The sequence below is a fragment of the Streptopelia decaocto genome (genome assembly GCF_964273445.1).
Source record: "Streptopelia decaocto genome assembly, chromosome: 9".
NCBI classification, from domain to species: Eukaryota; Metazoa; Chordata; class Aves; order Columbiformes; family Columbidae; genus Streptopelia; species Streptopelia decaocto.
The window spans coordinates 15,844,190-15,865,538 of NC_138664.1; the positions used below are offsets into that span (position 1 = coordinate 15,844,190).

Here is a 21,349-nt window from a genome sequence, read left to right on the forward strand (position 1 = left end):
CCTAGGTAGTTTTTGAAGGAACTAGCATGATACACTATTGTCTGCTGCTTATTAAAAGTAATTTATTCTAAAATTCTGGTTTCTTCGAACAACAAGGAGCTGGACACACCAAAAATCTCAGAGTAGAATTTACTTAATGTAGAGTCACACAATCAAACAGCACCTTTTAATTGCAATAACCATAAAACAGCTGTTGTGCTGACCAGGCACGTTTGCAAGGCCACTTGTGCACCAACCTGCAAAGCTTTTTGTACAAAGTGTTTGGTTTCTGGCTTACACCTCTCTCCAGGGAGCAGCAGTTCAGCTATCCATCTGCTTTGTTCAATGGCCATACAAACGGAAGACACTGTAATAGAATGTTGAAATAAGATCATTTGCACATTTTTTTATTAATTATCTTTCTACAGCCCAGTGTCCCCGCTTTTCTTGGAAAAAACAAACACACCCCAGCACTATTTTTTTTGTTAGAGAAAGCCAAAGAAAACGACCTGAAGTTCGCCGTGCAAAGGTATGAACTTTTATTTAGTCTAATTTACTTCACATTCACAACTCAGCATCAGGATTTTATAATCTTCCTGGCACTGCTACTTTACTCAGTAAATCATTATCAGGCACAAAGGGTTTCATTTCAGTTAAAATAGTGAACTCTAAACCATCACAGCAACAGCATTAGAAACCTACTGCCTAGAGCAATTTGAGGTACAGATTTCTGTCACTTATGTTAGAGGTAAATTTAAGATTTTGTCCTTTGCTTAAATATATGTTAGATTTTTTTTGGTTTTAATGTCTCTCCATCCAAGAGTAAGCCAAAACCTTTGCCCCAGGTGCTACAATTTCATGAGAAACACAAGGCAGTTAACACCGAAGTGGTATTGCAGGCAGGTGCACATTAAACTTGCGTGCAGGCCTGGGTATACACATACACCAGCACACACTTCTCAATGCGTTTCTGGAATGGAAAAAAATTCCTTGATACATGGCAGTAAATGGTAAATAGAGCTGTACTACCATGATCACTAAGTCTACAGTAAGCTCCACCTCGCAGCAATTAATGACACTGCAGGTCATTTTAACCGTATCAACCAACGTTCCCTATTCCACCGTGTGGTTTACAGTGTAGTACAAAAGTCATGATATAACAGCCAGTAACAGCCAAAATAGTGCACGTTTTCTAGAAACAGACAAAAAAAAAGAAGCTTCTTAGTAGTTTTTCTACTCTCGCAACACCAAAATGGCATTAACAGTATCTTGTTTCAAATGGTGAACAGAAGTTAAAATTTGCAAATGTGTACATATATATATATATATATACACACACACACATATATACAGCTGTATGTCAGTATTCTGTACACAGACGTTAAAGATATGTACTCACACCCAAAATTGCTTTTCAAAGTTACTAAAGACGTTCAGAGCAGTCCCTACTGAGTATTGATAAGGCAACTGTGTAGACTGGAGAATACTTTAAAATTAACATTTAGTACCTGTCTTTCAAAAGTAAATTAAAAAAACTAGGATGTTTAACTGAAGAGGAAGAAACAACATCTGCAGGCACACGTGCACAGACAGACAGACTGCAGCTGTCCAGGTTCCACAGCAGGCAAGGCCGTGTGAGCACAGGGCAGCAGAACCTGGTCCCCTGGCCCGGGACAGTGGGGGCAGCTCTTCCCTCCTCCCTGCAGGAGCGGCCCCAGCTCACCCCCGGCACAGCCTCTGCTTGCCTGACTCCCTGCTTCAGCTGCCTAATATTCCTTCTTACGTCTGTTTGGCAAAATAGATATTTAGACAGGTTTTGTTTATTATAAAGGCATATTATTTTTAACCCCCTCCCATGCTATACATATAAAATACAAAGACCATCTGCAGCATCTGTACACATCTTAGAAGTGAAATGTAAAAGTGTCTGAAATTTCCTTATAAAGACAATCCTGCTTAAATATAGTACCCTTTTTTTTTCCCCCAAAGGGTACTAGCCTAATTTTTTTTTTTTTTTTTAATTCCACCAGCTGCCTGTGTGGAGTAATTTATTTACACATTTTTGGTACCTTTAAACCAAAAAAGTTATACTTTTAAGGGAAAAAAAAACAAAGACGACAACACCATAGTTTTAAAATTGGTACCAAAAGAAACTAAGCACACAGGTTGAGGTCTTTTAAGTCAAGTATCAGGCAGTAAAGCAGTAAGCTAATGAAAAACAAAAATCACAAAAGCAAACTAATACAAACACTTGAATAATGAACAAATTGGATGACTGCTCCAGCAAGCTTGTAAATAAAAACAACTAGTTTGTGGACCATTTAACATGTTCAGACCATCTTGCAGCATAATTAGGCAATTGAGGTGAATACACGTTTTTTCCTCACAAACAGTTGACCAGAACCAATCTGGCATTATGTCACAACACGCATGTACGTGTCCCCACGCAGACGCACATGTGCACATGCACGCACACACACCACTCGGCCTCTTTGCATAAAAATAGGTTTCCAGGGGTCTGGTTAGTCAGAGAAGTCTGCACCCCCCCATTAGCTCACCTCTGCAATGGAACTGCCCACTTATCCCACCAAACCAAACCCAGGGAAGAAAGCAGTGTACCCAGCACCCCCAACAGCTCTGCCCAGCAGGTGGTTCTTACTCTGGAAAAACAGAGTCCTGTATGCACTGGACATCTAGCATCAACCTTGCACCTATAAGGCCACTCCAGATGCAAATTCTCTACAAGAAATACTTAAGCAATCTTAAACATCCAAAACCCACATTGTGAGTTGGGCTGTGCTGAATACCGGTTTGGTTTTACAAACAATTGAAGAGCTCCAAATCCTATCCCTCCCTGCCTTTTTTTAAACTGTATTATACTGTGTTTTATCATCATACAACTTTTTCTCCCCCCCTCACTAAGTGAGATGAGCTTCTAGTCTATCATGTAAGGCCTTTGGTGCCTTAACTTTGAGTCAGCACCTGAAGAGAGGTCAGCTGCATCAGAGTAACCTTGCTACTGTTTCCTCCCAATTAAAGGCACTTCTAAAGCTACTATGATACAATATTGACAGTAAACGTTTTAAGGTTAACAGTGCATTGTCCTGAAACCGGTTCACGCTCATGTCGAAGAGCACAAATCTAATGGTTAACAAACACATTTTGGGGAGAGAAAGAAAAAGGAATGCCCCCGCCAGATACACACAGGGTGATGAAGTCACAGATCATTAGTATGTATGTATGCATATATGTATTCTTCCTGAAGAGGCAATCTGATAAGAGAGTTTGTTCCGAGAATTCAGCTGTTGGTCTGTGTCCACTGCACCTACTACCGTCATTTGCCAGGCGGTTTTGACACAAGAGTCACTTCAGTCACTGTCTGGGAAAAAGATATTTCAAGCAGAACCCTCATTAATGACCAGACCAAGCCTTTCAATTAGCTAATGTAATGCTCCATCGCATATAATGAGCCAAACCACAAAAATACAGAAGGAATTAGGGACCAGAAGGCCTAGTAGATGAGAACTACAAAATTGTGCGATTTGAAGCATGACTCGCTCTGCTTTTAAATATTTGTGCAAAACTTACGTAATGTTTGTATAGAAAAATTATTACAGCTTTCAATGCCGCATTTAGCTAGCAGTGTTAACTTAGAAAAGACAAAACGATATGCTGTATTCTCCCCAACCTTGAAACCGTCACATCGTCTCAGTCTTCATTTGCAAGTGTCTCAGTGGATAGCCAGATTTTGGCACCACTTAAAAATTTGCTTAAAGGCGTTCCCAGAATGCTCCGTCTGCACAGGTTCCCTACAGGAGAAAATGGGAATGAGGAGGAGAGAAAGTCGGGGGCCTCAGAGGTATCATTTAAATGACATGCTCTGAAGTACATCCTGCTTTGATCCAGTTCCGAGCAGTTGCCTTGCACAGAAGAGTTGCTTTTATGCTGCCGAAGGTTCCGGTTTAACGTGTCTACTTCATCTGCCAGCAAAGAAACTTTGTGGAAAGCAGTGATGAAGCCACCATGATTAATCTGGGCCTCAGGAACCCAGCGGAAGTAGCACAGTTTCCACAGTTTTATTTGTGTTCCAGAGATGCGGGGTAGAATTACGCCGTGCAAATCAACAGGCTTTGCAAACCAGTCTCTGAAGTACTGTTCCATACTGTTACTCTGACTCTCTGTTTGTTGTAAAAAGTCTGGTTTCAGTTTTAGTATCAGAGAGTTTCTTCTTGGAAGGAACTCCTGCTCACTGATGATTCCATTTTTTAATGCTGGGGGGACGCCTCGCAATGTGGAGCTGTAGTTTTTCTGCAGAAAAAAAAAATACTGTTAATTTTCAAGGTTTATGCTCATTCAAATAGCAGATTTCCCTGACCTGCTAGCATGCATCATCCAGAGAACATGATGTGACCTTTAAACAGTTCTGAGCTTGAGTCATTACTGTAGGGCTCACAGGGCAAAAAGTGTGGCCACCTGGGGCCTTTAAAAAGAAATACAAGTTTTCTAGACTTTCTAAAACAATGAATGATTGAATTAGTCAGCATTCACTGCAAAAACCTGACAACCCTGGGGAAAAAAGGAGGCATATCATCACTTTTCCAGGGTTGCAATAATGCAAATGTTAGCAGTGAGCTCAACCGTATCAGGAAATTCCTGGAGCACAAGGCTCAACAATTTACATCTGTACTTCTACAGAAAATAATTTCTTTAGGCTGGGAATCTAAGAGAATTAATGTTCCTGTTGCTGAGGGTGTAAAATGCTATGTAACAGTACATTTTTATGCATCAATGCCTTATGGTTAAGCACAGATTGCCATCACTATAGTTACCTTTGAGCGTTTAAAACTTTTCACGGCTCCATTGTGTACGCACGGCGCGCTCTTTCCAATATACAGAGGGTTGTGAAAGAGCAGGCGATCCCTGCTTGTAAACTGAAGAGACCAGTCCCAAACACAAGGAAATTTGAGGCCTTTCTCATCACCCAGCTGAATATTTTTGCTTATGGCAAATTCCTGCAACATTCAGACATGTTAAAAATCAAACAGAACAAGCTTATTCACACATCTTAATTATAAATTAGTGCGTAACTGCTCGGCAAAGACGAGCAGCGATATCATTAAGAGGTGGTTGCAGATCGAAGCACCAGAGCAGCAAGACAGTCTGCTGCTGAGAAACAGCTGGACCCTGGGTTTCACTTGTGCGATGCACAGGCAGAACCAACGCTTACTTAGCAAAAATTACTTTTAAAAAATGTTTTTTGTTCGTTTACTCCTAAACCCCGCGAGCTGTTACTTTTGAGAATACACTAATGGTTCCTCAGTGCTCTACTTCTCTGTAAGGTAGCTACCTACCACTTTAAAGGGAAAATATTTAACAAAATAACTAAGTTCTACTTTTATCAGCCATCGAATGTTTTCTACACACAGTTCTGATAAGCTCCAGTTCTCAAAAACAAATTTAGGTGTTCAGTTTTCTAAATGTCTTCATTGGGCATTTGTGTTCCAACTTTTTCAACAATGTAAACAATTATGTCAAGAGATTTCAAAGTTTGCCTGAAGTGTGAAATTCTGTTTCCTGCTTGTCATTCTACTTTATCAGTTCCAGATATAAATCTGTTTCCTAGAGAAGGACAAATAATAATCTACAATAACAATGCTTTTCTAGAAAATATAAAAAAGAAATTCAATAGACTTTCTTCTCGTATAGTTAGTTACCATCTATGGAAACATCACCTGATCACATTCATCTGGGGAGCTGAATATTTTGCCCCAAACAGAGTGTGACATTTGGAAAACCACAAAGGAATACCACTGAGCTGAGATGCTGTTATTTCCAGAAGAAAAAAGTAGGTGTAACACTTCAGACTCACAGTGCTTTCCTTTACGCGCTGGTGAGGACAATTGAAAAGGAAGGTGCCAAACAAAGAGATGCGTGCGCTGTCGTACAGTATGGTCAAGTACACTTCAGAAAACTCAAAGGCTGCTGGGTATTGTTCTAGCAGCTGCCAAACACAGTCAAGAAACATCAAGAACAAAGGAGACTGGGAAAAGAAACAGAGAATTATTGAAGTTAACATAAGCTTGTCCCAGCTCATACCAATTTCTTTGCAGTTAGTGCTCCATTAGAGTTTTTAGCTATACCTCTGGTACATTCCCAGTACGGTAAACTTGGACTAAATCTGCAGTACTTTATGTTTTATGATTTTATGCAACTGTAATACCCTCTGTTCCTGTCCAGCCACTTTCACCAACATCCATGGCAACTGCCTTTCTCAGCATGATCTTTGCACAGCTTTCTCTTCCGTGTAAGAAGCCAGTCAGTTCTTTCCTGGGCTCTCTTCATACTCACATAGCTGCAAAAACGCTTTCTGCCATCTTGCATGTCCCTCATCATTCCAAATTAGTGCTTGTAGGAGCCTCCCTTACTACCTGGCCTTATTTTCACCATGTATATGCTTCCCTCATGCTTGAAATGACTGGAGAGCTTATGATTATCTTCTCACTACGCTTTCGAGCTCTTTCCACAGTGGCCCATGAATGGCAAAAGTATAAACTATCATTTATATAAAGCTTTAGAAATATTTTCCCAGTAGATCCTCTTCTGTAGATCCTTTCCTAGGGTCAAAACATCTGCTTTCTCATTATTTCTCCCCTTCGTATTTCAGTTTCTTTATCCCCTCATGCATTCTCTCTGCTTAGTGCTCAGTGTCCTCAGTGTGTTGGCTCCACTCTCTGGGGCTATCGCTTGTGTGTAAATCTTGGGCACTGTCCCCGAAAAAGGCTGCCAACCTAGGGTCTGCCGTTTGTGCAACTGCACTTACAAGTCTCTCCTTCACAATGAGGAGGCCAAATGAGATCAGCTGGAAATAGTGAAAATCAAGCACTATGTTACCCTCCATAAATCTATTTGGCAGCTGTGTACCGGTTCATAAAGCTGCCGTGCTTCTCTACCAGCCCAGTACTTCGAAAAGTATCACACACTGCATTCAAAATAAGGAGGATGAAAACAGATTCCCTTGGTAAAACAAACATAACAACCAACCCTGTCCAAACCCACTCCTAGCCCCCTTTCACTTCGATTTAAAATGTGGGCTGTGCTAGCATTTGTAACAGTGGCACCTTTCCACGTATAACACTGACGCCAAACATAAAAACCCAGCAACACTTGATTGCACCTGGTGTTTCCCTGATTCTCAGATGGCTACAGAGGATAAAGAACATATAACTCTATCCTGGACAAAGACTCATTTTCTTTGACATTAGTTTCATGAGATTTGAAAGCATTAAAAATACTTATAAGATTTCCATGTGAATAAATGTTCAGGCTCATATTAACCAGATAGTGTTATCACAAACAAAAACTATTCATTTTTACCTCTTTGTCAGATCTCTTTAAGTGGTTACACCTATCTAAAAACTGATATCCTGCCATGACCCATTCCTTCTGTATTAAGCTTTGAAATCCAACAATTGTTCGGAAATAGGGATCCAGCATGATTTGAATGAGAGAAGCAGTAAGACAGCTCAGGTCCCGTCCCTCTTCCTCTGTGAAAAACATACAGAATATATGAGATACAGAAGGTATATATGCACATATACAGAATTAGATCTCAAAGAGCAAAAAGTGGCAACTAGGTCTAGTGTTTTTCTTCACATTTCTTTTAAAACATGCGTTTTGCTGCTGTAATTGTTCTCCTAGTTTAAAAACAACAACAACAAAAAAACAAAAAAAACCCACCTTTTTTCTTTTAAACTAAGACTCATACTATAGAAAAGGTTCCTGCCGTATCCAGCACAACCATCAAGAACAAAATACCCACCAAACACCTGGTATTTAAACCAAGACGTGCTGAAAAGGAGGGTGTTCATGTTGCTGGAGATTTTCTACATATTTTCCCCCCAAAACAGTTTTCGTAAGGCCATTACATATGGCATGTGTGATCAGGTCTTGTAAAAATTATAGAATTTACAACATTTCTGATCCTGATATGAGCAAGTTTTCCAGTGGGTTTTTTTTCCTGGAATATCTGTTTGCTCTTACACAACACCAGCCACTGCTAGGGAAATACTTCTGTATCTAGGACCTCTGAATAAAACTAGGTATTAGCCTAATTAAAATTAGGCATTAGCCTAATTAACACAGGACCAAAGTTCATCCTGAAGCTTTGATTCTAGCATATCATTACGAGGATAAAACCCACAAAGACACAAGTGACATATTTCTTTGATGCTACAGACTGTACTACATTTCAGTTACATAACGAAACAATTTTCCTTTCTTGTTTCTCAAATGCCTAAAATATTTAGAAGCGATGAGGCTGATGTATAAAGATTACAGTTGATTTTATCTAAATGTATTTATCTGCACTATCATACTAATGCTAAGAATTACAGCGTACTATACAGTTGCATTACCTTGTAGAATTACAGAGACGTGCTTACACTCCATCATATATACAAGCTCAGCAGAATGCTTCAGAAATGACCTAGACAGGAAAACAAAGTGTACAACAGTTAATGTAACAGGTTCACGCTCTAGGATTACCTAACTCATATATTGAAACAGAGAATCCTTCAACTGATTCACTGCTTATTTACACTGGGGAAAGTTCTTCACATCTCATTAACCATCATTTTATTAATGATACAAACCTAATATACTCTAACCAGTGAGTATTTTCCAGTGAGGACAGCCACTTCTCTTCAGTTTCTTCAAAGGGCTCTGCAAGAAGGAAAGTGATTACATTGCAGAACAACTTCAAATAACTATTCCTGTTAGCCAGATGTATTAGAATTTATTGTATTTCAAGAAAATAACCACCATGAAAGGCGGACAGTCCAGCATACCATTAACACACAGCTGTTTGAGCTTGATGTGTGCAGCCTGGATTTCCTGGATGTTGGGGAGACACTTGTCCAGATCGGATTTGTAAACGTCACTTCTCAAGGGATGACTTCGAGTTATTGCATTGCAAATCCTAAGTAAGAAAAAGAGTCAGCTATTTTACACTTGGAGAAGAGAGAAAGTCTTTCAAGAAACATGCCACAGTCTTTGACTGCAAACAACTGAAACATGCACCTGATTTTAAAAAAGAATCTAGTTCCTATTCAGGAGATATACTGCTCCTGCCACCAAGCTGACTCAAATATTTTTGGTATCCGCTAATTACAAAACAAAAAAATAGAAACACTGGATCATTAAAACAACATGTCTGGGGAATGCAAATCTGAGGCTGACTTACAGTTAAATAGCTCTATTCATTTTTTAATCTTCCACAATTTTTAGTAAGAGTTATCTATGCTAAATAAACAGAACGTATATAACATTTATAAAGCCAAGAAATCTGACAGGGCTTCAAATAAAACCCAGACTTCCAGCCTAAAACAGACAATGCAAGTGTTTGTACTACTACGAAAAGTCACCCTACACATTAAATCGAAGAACAAAAAATACCAAGCTACTAAACTACTTAAGCAAGGCTCTAAATGCCTTTGTCTTCCATCAAGGACAGTGAACGACCAATATTTCACAGAAATACCATGTGCATTGTAGTGCTAAATCTCTAGAACTGTGCTTCCCAATGCCACCAATAAATTGTCTGATTTTTACATTGTCTTGCTGCAACAGGTAAGAAAACCTCCACCAACGTAAGTTGTATTACAGCAACACCAATAGGAAATACTAAGTCTGATCCTTTTATCAATAAATTTGGTCGTTTGAATGATGAGCTGTCTAAAAAATAAACATCCCTTAAAATCTGAAAAATTATTCAATATTTGAAACTGAAGCAGACCTTGAATAGAAATTGTGCCACAACTGGATTCAGAGAACAGTTTCTCAAAAGCTATTGCCCTACAACATCATGAAGCAAGAACTGCTGCTCTGTGTTACACAGTCACCACTTGTGTTGCCTTATGCAACTGATTACAGAATAACATAACTAATCATTTACCTTTGATCAATTCTTCTTTGTTGCAACACATCTTTAATGTTGGCCATTCTTACAAGGGCACTCCCATTAGGGTGATTCCAGGACCATAACTAATATGGGAAAAAAAACACAAACAAAATAATGCAGGTTAGTGTAACTCCACAGACTTTTTTTTTCTTAATGCTATACACAAAACTGTGCTAACTGGCACACGTATCTTAAAGATTAATATTGTATGATGATAACAGTAACAGAATAAAGACTACACTTACTGGCATTCGTCTGCCAATAAAAGAGTAGGAGTACAGCTTGAGGTCTTGATCTGCTAAGGAAGATGGAACCACAAAATATTCTGGAAGGCTTGGGGAAAAAAAATATGATACAAAAGGTTATTTTTCCATAAGTATTTTACCAGATTTTCTCTTGTTGCAGTGCTGTCTTACCAACTCTGATAAACTGTAATGCAGCCGCCTATAATACCACAGCACTAACTGGTTGTCCTGTCTTCGTGATCTTACATATCATTGATACAGCTCAGATGTATTTGTTCAGAAAAGTGTGTGTTTTAGAGGGAAATACAAAAGCGTGAAAGCAACAGATGCCAAAAGATGCCATTTCCTTTAATGCCAACACTTGCAGGATCTTTCAGCTGAGAGCCTCTCCACAGAGCGGCATATTTACGAGGTGAAGTGCTCCATTAGATAGCATGGAGGCTTTATAGACAGGAAAGAACAGTGTGATCATCTTGTTTTCTTCTGCTTGTGTTGTAAGAGAAACTTACCAAGTAGATATCATATAACCTTCATTGACTGAACAGACTCTCCACTCCGATGCACCTGTCCTTTTGATTTCTCTGTCCCAATCAGAGTATGTTTCAAACAAAGGTGTCTGCTGACCGCTGGCACTGCCGACGCCGCCGCCACCACCTCCTGGGTCTATTCCATTCACCTTCTTTGCTAGGAAAAGAAAATTCATCAATGCACATTTAAAAAAGAAAAGAGAAAAACAATCAAGCTCTTCATCTTTCTAATCACAAGTATTACAACAGATCAGTGATTTAATGACAGCTTGGCGATACATGAACATGTAAATACATTTTTTCCTGCAATTTCATCAGAGGGGCTACATAAAATTGGTATGTTGTACTGCTTGACAGAAAGCAAGCCGTAAGAACACTCGGGAAGGAATGCTATCTTCAGTCACAGGATTTCTCTCTTCAACATGCTGAAGTTGGCGATGTTTTAAAAACATGAAACCTTCATAGGCTACCCTTTAATGAGGTACCTTATGAAGACAGCAAAATAAAACTTGTATCAATTAAACAGCTTTTCCTTAAAAATTACTGCTGTAGTAACAGCAAATAAAATAAATTGAAGGCCAGATTAAAATAGATATCTATATATATATTTATTAATACACCCACACTATAAGATAGCCTACTATTTTGTGGCTAGGGACCAAGAAATGGATATAGTGTGTTACTAATACAGAAGGATCTCCTCTGCTGGGCACTCCTTAGGAGCCAAGGAGGCAGTCAGCTGTGTCAAAGGAGACTACATTTTGTTTCTTGACACTTGGAAGTAAATTTTTCGATGACGGTGAAATAAACTGCGACTCAGGCCTAGGACCTCCCCCATGCAAGCTGCCAGCATTGGCAAGGGGCTGTAAGGTGTGTGTGCCTGCCCAGACAAAGCAGAGCGCAGCGTCAGGCCTCTGCTGCGACCTCAGCCACTGGGCACCTGCTACTTTCTGTGCCTTTCAACTTCACCCTTGCATTAGAACTCAGACTACTTATGTTCTTCCGAAGAAAACTGAACTCAGAATGAAGTAGTCGTTCAAAGACAGTGTACAGAGAAATATGATTTTTTTAAAAAAATAAAGGTTATAATTTTACTGTTCAATGGCAGGATATATAAGCATTAAATATAACCTAGGAAAAAAATGCTCTACATATATACCAGAGAAATGCAGGCTCTTTATGTTCCTCAAAAAGCACAAAGACAGTATTTCAACTTCTACTTTACTGGGACCAGCTGGGATACAGAGGGATAAACCACAGTGCTGGAACTGTAAGAGCGAAGGCAGAGATCTATGCTACAAACACCAGGGATAGCACCACCACCACCCCAACTCTAACCAAAGTATTTCAAACTCTCTTCTCCAGCATCTGCAGCACAGCAGAACAACTACCCTTTGCCATTCTGGTCTGCTGCTCCAGGGGAACATTCTTTACCCACCTTACGGAATTCTTCCACTAGGTATTTTTCCATACGGCAAACATTATTTTACAGACAGAGTAAAGGCAATTTTGTAACAACCTAACATTTTGCTCACACTCCAGTTTAACTTTTCATTGTAATTTCATCTGCAAATTGGCTTCCTCCCTCTTACTTTATAATGCTGAAATACATGGACCTTAATAACCACCCAAGTTTTATCAGGTAAGAAATCATGTGTAATTATGTGTGCAACATAATCATGTGCACACTTAGTTCTTGTGCATGCACAGGGCATTCATGTAGGCACCTGCACGAAAAATACACATTTTTGTGCAAAGTTGAAGGCCTGAGCTCATAATTCCACAACATTCAAATTTTGTAACAGGCAGATCAGTGGTTTCTAATGCCAGCTGCTGAGTAAATACTTCAGTACCACAGAACTACATCAATGGCACTTTCTCTATCTGGAGGCTTGTTACGCTAGAACTGATGGTTTTCAGCTGTGTATTGGCTGGGGAACACTAAGCAGTGACCGCACAGCATTACACTAGAAATCAAGTTCCAAAGGCATCTTTTTCAGGCTTACCTAACTGACAAGGTTCAGTTGGAGATTGGCCTTGAGCAGAGAGGGTGTGCTCCAACTCAGCAGGGGTGGTGGAGGTTTTGAGTGGTAAGAACTGCCTAGTAAGCCTCTAGGAAAGAAGGTTTGGAGTCCCAAGTTGCACAAATCCTCCTGCAATACCACCAGAAGAGAAACTTATTCCCAAAAGAAGGGCAGGTGAACAAGCCTGCCTGATGGGAGATTAGCTGGGTACCTACAGTACCAACATAGACATAAAATAGGAGGATCGAAGCGTGAATTGAGAAATATGGGTATTCATGCTGACATAAGTGCTGACATAAGTAGTTTTGTTTTGTTTCAGACAGGAAAGACATTTCTTTTGATTTTGGTCGTTAATGTCTCTCACAACGTATGACTTATAACCAAAAGTAAGAGCTTGGGTGCAGGGCAAGCCAATTTTACTACCCCTGGAGAAAGCTTCAAATGCTTTTTGCCATTGTTTCTAGACAGAAATCTTACTAAAATTACATATTATGGAACAGGAAAAAAAAATCAAAATACTCGTATACTTACCTGGATGATGATATATTTCCCCAACATACTCAAATGCAAAGAGAAGCTGAAGATCTGTTGGCTGAGAATAATGAGCTATTGCAAGGCACACCTAGGAAAGAAACATTTATTACTTTTATTTATAGATATAAAATGTATTGCCCTTAAAAATGACAGTGTGAAATACGCAGAGCAGAAGTTAAAAATCAGTCTTCTCATGTTTTATTTCCATATTTCATTAGAGAGGACTGAATTATATGGTTAAACATGCTCATATTTGCCAAAAGACCATTACTGTAATCATAACAGGTGAGTCCATGACCACCTATCAAGAATGATTAACCGATAAGGGGGGACTGAGCTTTTGCAAGAAAGGTCCGACTGCAAGAGGCACCTCTAGACTGGATTCTCCGTATCAGCAGAGACAAGTGAGGACTGGAGCTATGGAGCCGTGCCTGCCCGCCTGCTCACAGCAGGAAGGAGAACAGAAATATAAGAGCGTAACATTCTTGGTGGTGAGCACAGTACAGCAAAATTCCATTTCTAATTGGCCTTTTAGTTTTTTTTTAACAAAGAGCACTTATCAATGCAGCACAAGAACATAAGAATAGCCATACTGACTCAGTTCAAAAGGTCCAGCCTCAGCCCCTGCTCCCGACAGTGGCCAGCAATCCACATCCACACAAGAAGGTAAAAACAGAGCAAGCATATACTTAAGTCTTACCGTGGCATTTTTCAATGGTTCACAGTTCAGGCACTTGCTGAACTAAAATCTGGTATCAGACAATATTCAACACCATTTGACAGATACTTCTTCTACAAATTTGTCAGTTTGGCCAAGAGGTTTTTGAAGTGCAACTTCTTTTTACAAAAGCCCTGTTGGTTCTTCCCTAAAGTACCTTATTTAACCAAACATTTGTACCTAATTACTTTCTAATTATCTTATCCACTAATTGGCCCCATATAGGTATCAGGCGTACCAGTGTGCACTATGCAAAACACAACCTTCAAAAACCTCTGCTCTTGGAAGGGAAAACTAGAGGCTGCTCTTTGAAAATGTCCAGGACCTACGCCAATCCTGCATCTCATTAAGTGATATTCCAAAATTATGAAGGGCATTGATTAATATAAATCAAAAGCAAATTCTTCAGTAATAAAGAACAGCTTTTCCCCCGAGTTACTTGGAAATAAGTAATTCAGAGCAGGAGATGCTTTCTTCATATTCGTCACTTGGTATTCTGTCAGCTGAACAGCAGGTCAAAGATTCTCCATCAATCTCCTATTTCAATAAAAATTGAATTTTTAAGGTAGGTCTTTTGGCCAAGTATGGGGGAACTACAGCTAATTAAACACACCAATAATCACCTCCTTCCCAGTCCCCAGCTCATCTTGAGAAATGAAACATCAGCCAAACTTTCCAACGGTAGCAAGAGGTCAGCTTCATTCCATTTTGGCCTAGTCCTTATAGGTTCTGCCCCAGATGACTGGATTTCATTCACAAGAGGAAGCCACCCATACCCTCTCAACACCTGCAGGTTTACAGCAAGCTCCAACACTGCCTCTGACAACGTGATGCGTGAATCAGGTTTAACCAGGCTGAGTCACGAGCCCTGCCCTGGGAAGGGAAAGGCAGCAGAGATTTCAAATGAGAAACGCATCCTCAGAACAGCAGAGATTAACTTGGGGCACAAGGAAGAATCTTGCCTAAGTCTTCACATTCTTTGTGACAGTCTTGGGACCAGCATCGCGTAAGTAACTGGTTTTCTACCTGTCTAAATTGTTCATTTTGGTAGAACCTGAAGATTATTAAAATTAAGAGTGCAGCAGATGGTTTAGGATTAGATACTAGACTTCAAATACAGTCAAGCTTTACTAGCCTTTGTCTCTCTAAATGTGGATACTCACTAACAAATACAAAAGATGTGATGAAAAACCTAGTATCTAGAAGAATCAAATTCAGGAAGAACAACTGTCAAGCGGAGACTGGTACTGTTATTCTCCAAAGTTCAGGTCTTCATCTCGAGTGTTTAGCTTTGCCTCCTTCCCTCAGTATTTGCTATTGCATTTTACTAAAACGTACTTGCCCTATCTCTAAAGAAAATATTCAATAAAAAGGAGGTTATAAAACACAAAACTGTTCTATATGTTCAGATACAGAAATTCCATGTGAAAAAGTTTTAAATTAGGGACATAGTATAAGTTCGTATTATTACCACCTAAAATTTTCCAATTTTTTTTCCCTTCCCTTCAACTCTCCATGACTATATTTGGCAACATGTTGACACAATTTATTCACTGTTTAGCTGGTTTGGATATTATTTTGAAAAACATTTTGTGCATCCAAGAAGTTGTTTTCTGTTAGTGAAGGAAAGTTTTCATATTATCACAGACATAGAAGAAAGATTTGCATGTGGCACAACTGAAGGAACGCTGCTACCGGCAGCACCGCGCCACCGCAACACACCTTGAGAGCTCTCGCATGCCAAATTCCCCATGGAGAAAGTTAGTGTACCTGTACTAGCTTGGATGCAGCACATACGGCATTATGAAACCTTCACCATGATTTTATTTAGTTCAGCTTTTGGTGGGGACATTCCTCACTGCTAACAAAACCAGTAATGACTGTAGACTAACTTAAGCTGATTTTTTTCCACAAACACTCAACAAAACCAATCCTATCAAGTCTTAGAAGAACAGGTGCTTTACCTACTCTCCCCCCACTTTCAGTTCTACAATAAAACTGCAGAAGAAAACAGATGGCAAGACATTCAGGGGGGGTGGCACAGGAAAGGAATCCATCCCCTCTCCCTCCCAACAGTAAAAGCATCACAGGGAAATAGTCTGGCATGATTCTTCAAATGAAAATTTGTAAGCTCGTTTCCAAGATTTAGTAAAACTTTTAATAAGTCCTATGAAGTAACTGGAAGCCATGCACATTTTACTAAATCTTGTGATTTAAGTGTACAAATCACAGCTGAAGAAGCCGGCTGTTCCATAATACTTGGCCTCTTCTCCCAGACTTCTTTTGCCTGTCATTCACAATGAAACAAAATGGAAATCTGTGTAGATACACATTTTTACTTCAATTTTTCTATGTAACGTCTCACTACTGTAATCAATATTAACAGAGCTACTCCTCATCTTCATTTATGGGAGTGAGGGATGAAAGCCTTCTACTGTGCTCATCTACTCTCAAGGCTTGAGGATGAACTGCAGGACATTAAAAAATTCCATTATGCTGCCAAGTAACACAACAGAAATACAGTAAAACCTATTTTTGAAAGCAGCAGCTGAAATCTCTGTCATTTACTTGCCAAATTTGAGGAGGAGAGTATGTGTGTGCTGTGTTAAGAGGGGTAAAATTGCAGGAGATGGTAAGCATTCAGATCCGCTTCCCAGAAAATATGAGACCAGAGCTGTACTTTTGAACCCAGCAGCTGAAAAATGCTCGCAGGTGTTCCACAGCACAGACATAACTCACAACAGCAGCTATTGCCTGGGTGGAACAGTCCACCTGCAGATTACAATGCAGGTTTAGGACCTTTATTTCTGTTATTAAAAAAATATTTATCTTGCTTTTGTCTTCATTTTTACATTTCAGACAAATTCCACTCATATAGACACTAAACAAGTATTAAAGGCATACTCAGTTTATTCCTCACTAAATCCATAGAGCAGCTTTATTGTCTGAAAGTTTCAAAAGACAAGCACATTCCACAGATCTCAGCAGATTATCACCATAAGAAGAAAGCTCTTAAATTAGAGGACAAACATGTTTTATAGGAAATGTTCTCATATCAAACTGAAAAATGTTTGGTATTTTTGCCAATGTACAATTGTGTAAAGCTGAAGCTAGGCTCAGTCCAGTAACAAGAGAATAGACTGTTTGTTAGAAAGTTCATTTATTAAAAGAGTAAACACAATGGCTCTAATTATTTCATAGTACAAAGGCCATTTCCCTATGTCAGTGTCCCCTGTTCAACCCCTATCTGAGAAAAATAAACAGTACTTGCAGGGTAAGCCCTCCTCTTCTTCAACACAAATCTTACCAAAGATGAGAGCTTCAAAAAACTGCTCATGCTTTTGCCAAATCCCGTTTTGAATGGCCATGCTCAAGATGTGCTCAGCGTACCCCTGCATTTCACCTCCTCCCGCGTGCAGGCTCCCGCTCCGACGCGCTCCCTGCAGGGACACTTGTGCCCTCGCTCCGGCCATTCCTCTCTGAGCACACACCTGTGACACAGGTCACACAGCCAGGACCAGACACATAGTTTGTTCATCTTCCTGGCCAGAAGACTTCTTGGGAAAACAAGCTTTCAGGTAACAAGACTTTTAGCCCTAACCGTTGTGTGCATTCTCCTAGCTGCTAAGCTATCCATTGTCTGATTGAGAACAGCGTTTTTTTTCTATCTGTAATAAGTCCAATACCAGCTATACATAATAGTTAATCTGGTTTAAGTACAAGTAGCCCACACAAGAGAAAACAGTACAAGGGTTTCAGAAGCTGAAGTAACTTTTTACGTATCAGAATCCTTGCTTGTACATGAACATTCTAAGTACAGCTTTCCTAAGCCTTAAGAGAAATATTAAAATACATTGCTATTTTTTAAAAAATACCTTTGGATAAGTTTACTTCTGAACAAAAAGTTTTCCTCACCCCCTCCAAAGACCATAAAGATAATATCTTCTCATGCATTCCCAGTGTCTTGAGATGTTACCAATTTTGTGATCTGTATAAACAATTAGAACAAAGTACTACAGAAGCTAGGGGGGGAAGGAAGACATTAGAAAGGGTCAGGATCGATTGTCCAAAACTCTCAGAGTTCCATACTACTCTTCAGAACAACTAGGAAAAAACTGTTCCTCTCCGTCCCAAGCGTTATGACATGTGAGAAGCCTAGTTTTGATTGCACAGAAAACAAGATTTGAGATAAATAAATCTCCTTCTCTTTTGATTAAGCACATGCTTCTGAAACTGTTCTCATACTCATTTAAAAAAAGCTTCCTAAAAGAAAAGAACTGAGGGAGTTCCAGAAGAGAAAGGGACTGAGAAAATGGAGATCTATTTAGGAAACAGATTATAGGGTGTGTGCCACTCTGGGGCACTGCCAAGGTTCATATGCACGGTGAGGCAACGCACTATCATCTAACAGTCCTAAGATCTAAAGCCTCACCTTGTCATACATTTTAATTGCTTAGTCTAATGTCAAGTATTGTAGTGGTTAGAATGAGCACGCATTTTCATTTTGACTGTTGTGATGTTTGGAACAAAAATCATTCCTTTTCCTTTAAGGAATGTGAAATGCCGCCTCTTGCACACTGCCCGACTTCAGAGCTCCCCAACTCGCTTCCCCATCCGCCGCTTCCTCCCACACCCATCTGGCTTTCCTTCCCTTGGACACTCTACAGCTTGATTTTAGAGACAAAACAGGATTAAACTGCTGAACAGTCACGAGTGTGAGCTTCCATTCCCTTTATTATTCCTTAACTCTTGTCTCCCAAATATCCATTAATAAAAGTGAGGAAGGAAATATTTACTGAACTGATTAATGTTGAGACAGTATTTTATTAGCATGTATCGGCTGCAACTAACATTGAAAGTATTTTTCTAACACAATTGATTTTTAAGCTTCTTCACAATAATTTACCCCAAAGTAAACTGATTCACTTCAAAATTCAATGTGTTCTTCCAATTTGTTTCTGTGCTAAGGTAGAGAAAAACACCTCTGAAAGTTGTACCAATATTACCCACACACCATGTCTATATGTGCAATCAAGTCAGTCAGACTGTCCACATCTGGAGCCTCAGTGCTTTCAAGCTGGGATCCTTCTTTTCACACTTGGTACCAAACAGAGACTCAGAATACTCTCAGTTCTAGTAAAGCAGCTTAATTAGAAAGGGTTATTCTCGCTTATGCCCTGTTCAGCAAACACAGAAGCTTCCTTAGGAACAGATTATGTTCTCTTTGCCAATATATATTTATGTAACTGAATGGTTTTGAGTATTTCCATTACAACTATGCATGAAACAAATTACTCAACTGTATAAAGTTCTCCTTGTAACTATTCCGTATGTTTAAAGCTCATTTCAAAATAGTAATTATCAAGTGTATTGTTTTTATTTTGTTAACTATTGCTCTAAACAGAACATTTGCGAGCAGCTGGCAACAAGTTAGAGACCTTTATACTCTCATAGTTCAGTATTTCATTTTGACCTACCAGTGCTTTATCCATAGGATGATACTCCTCTGTATTACCAGGATGACATTCACTTAGAAATCTCCCTGCTCTGATTTGTATAGCTGACTGTATTTATGTAATGCTTGCTAAAGAACGCTATTTATTATTTACAACGCACTAACACGCAGGTCTCTTGCTTTACAGAACAGAGGCTGTAATCCTACCTGTAACATCACTTTCCATTCTACTTATTTTAAAAACAAGTGAAAAAAGCCTTATTCAAAAACACTTCCATCATAAGTACTTCAGACATGATTTAAATTACAGCCTGCACAATTCACTGATTCCAGAGATCCTGAGTTCTGCAGTTTCTCAACACTAAGCACCCTAGAAAACCTTCATAAAACACATAAGTACAATTTGTCAGTTCATTTTTTACTCAGGAGGTCTTTGTACCTAGCTCCAAAATGAGCATAAGTAAATTTGTGAGGAAAAAATATAGCTGACTATTGTTTTTACTTTTACTGGAGATCAGGCCCCTAGGTCCAACGGAAGGCAGAGAAGCTGGAGAGGGTCCTGTGGTGGGATACCAATATGACTATGGTCCTGAAGTACAACTTCTGAAGAAACAGGGCTCATTCAGCTGTGCAACAATGAGACTGCAGGAAACCATTACCAGGAAGGTAGTTCCAGACTCTGTATGGGCAGCAGCCAGAATCTCATCTTGGGACATTCAAGTTGGACACCAGGAAAAACATATACCACTGGAACGAGTTACCCACGGGGAGAATGTTCTTCATCCTTGGTGGTTTTCACAATACAACTGGACAAATCCACAGCTAACCTGATCTAATCCTGACAACTCAGAAGAGATATCTAGCACCTCTGACTCCATGGTCAGGTCTGTACTACAACATTTTCTCAGCCAGACGACAACGCTAGCACACTCAGCTGAAGAGAAGGGCTGGAACTCTCTCTCATCAGCGCTCAGTTACACTTTAAGTCTTAGTCGTCCCTACAAAAGTGATGCACACACAATTATTTCCAAGTAGACAGCTACCAATGTTGTCATGCACAAGTTGCTGGATGTAAATATATATTATAAAGGGGTTCTTCAGAATTTTAAGGAGGACTGACCACCTTCCTTTGTTTTTAAACATCAGGACAACCTTGCCAATATGTACTATTTGAAGGGCAGGGAAAAAACAAACAAACCAACCAACCAACCAAACAGATAAAATCTTTCAAGAGTGTGGTGCTAGCAGGCCACTTAAGTGCCAGAAAGAACAAAATAACTCCATTCAATATGCCATGTAAGACCATTCTAGGTGTGTTGACCAGCATCCCAAAATAATTTAAGCAAAATCTTGATAGAAGAAACCTCATCAAAGGACCTCATAATTTTAAACATTTGTATTTTAATGCTAACAGAATAATCTTATTATGGAAGCATTAGATGAACAAAAGTTATCTCCCTTCAGTAAAAGTGTGCTTCTGTGATACACCCACACAAAGACGCACTAAGCTACTTGTTCCATCCAAACTCCAATAGCAGCTGCCCAGCTGACAGTATGATTTGTGCCAGTGTTTTTCCACTCCTGTGGGGAGGCACTCTGATACAGAAACATGGCAACTGTTACACTTTTGGGCAGCACCGCTACCACCTTCATAACCACACAGATGCAGTTCCTTCCGGATCTCTAGAACTTGCTGTTCTTATCAGAAGACATCACGTTAGACCACGTAATTATACACGTATAAAGCAAGCATTTAATAAAAACGTTTCACTTTTTGCTCTTGCATAAGTAAATGCCGCCCCAAAAGTGCTAATGAAGTTATTCTCTTGCCCCCCCTCCTCCAGGCTCATCACTCTTCTTAGCTGTGACAGCCAATTAGAAACACTTGCTGTAAAGATATTGCAGTGGA

The 21,349-nt window shown here is 39.5% G+C and overlaps 1 protein-coding gene across 4 annotated transcripts in view; it reads right to left on the bottom strand.

The window, feature by feature from the left end:
- Window positions 1-113: 113 nt before the first annotated feature.
- The window catches only part of MTMR10 (myotubularin related protein 10), a 38,310-nt gene continuing 17,074 nt past the window's right edge, over window positions 114-21,349 (bottom strand). For 3 of the 4 annotated variants that reach the window (XM_082060994.1, XM_082060996.1, XM_082060997.1), the window contains 11 exons: window positions 13,265-13,355; window positions 10,692-10,866; window positions 10,183-10,270; window positions 9,932-10,020; window positions 8,826-8,956; window positions 8,631-8,700; window positions 8,394-8,464; window positions 7,354-7,523; window positions 5,849-6,019; window positions 4,809-4,991; window positions 505-4,287 (listed from right to left, as the gene is read on the bottom strand). In XM_082060994.1, the coding sequence (XP_081917120.1) occupies window positions 3,688-4,287; window positions 4,809-4,991; window positions 5,849-6,019; window positions 7,354-7,523; window positions 8,394-8,464; window positions 8,631-8,700; window positions 8,826-8,956; window positions 9,932-10,020; window positions 10,183-10,270; window positions 10,692-10,866; window positions 13,265-13,355 (1,839 nt within the window). In that variant the 3' untranslated portion in view covers window positions 505-3,687. Of the gene's footprint in view, window positions 347-504; window positions 4,288-4,808; window positions 4,992-5,848; window positions 6,020-7,353; window positions 7,524-8,393; window positions 8,465-8,630; window positions 8,701-8,825; window positions 8,957-9,931; window positions 10,021-10,182; window positions 10,271-10,691; window positions 10,867-13,264; window positions 13,356-21,349 lie in introns of those variants that run through there. The other variant, XM_082060995.1, reaches the window with a different exon arrangement.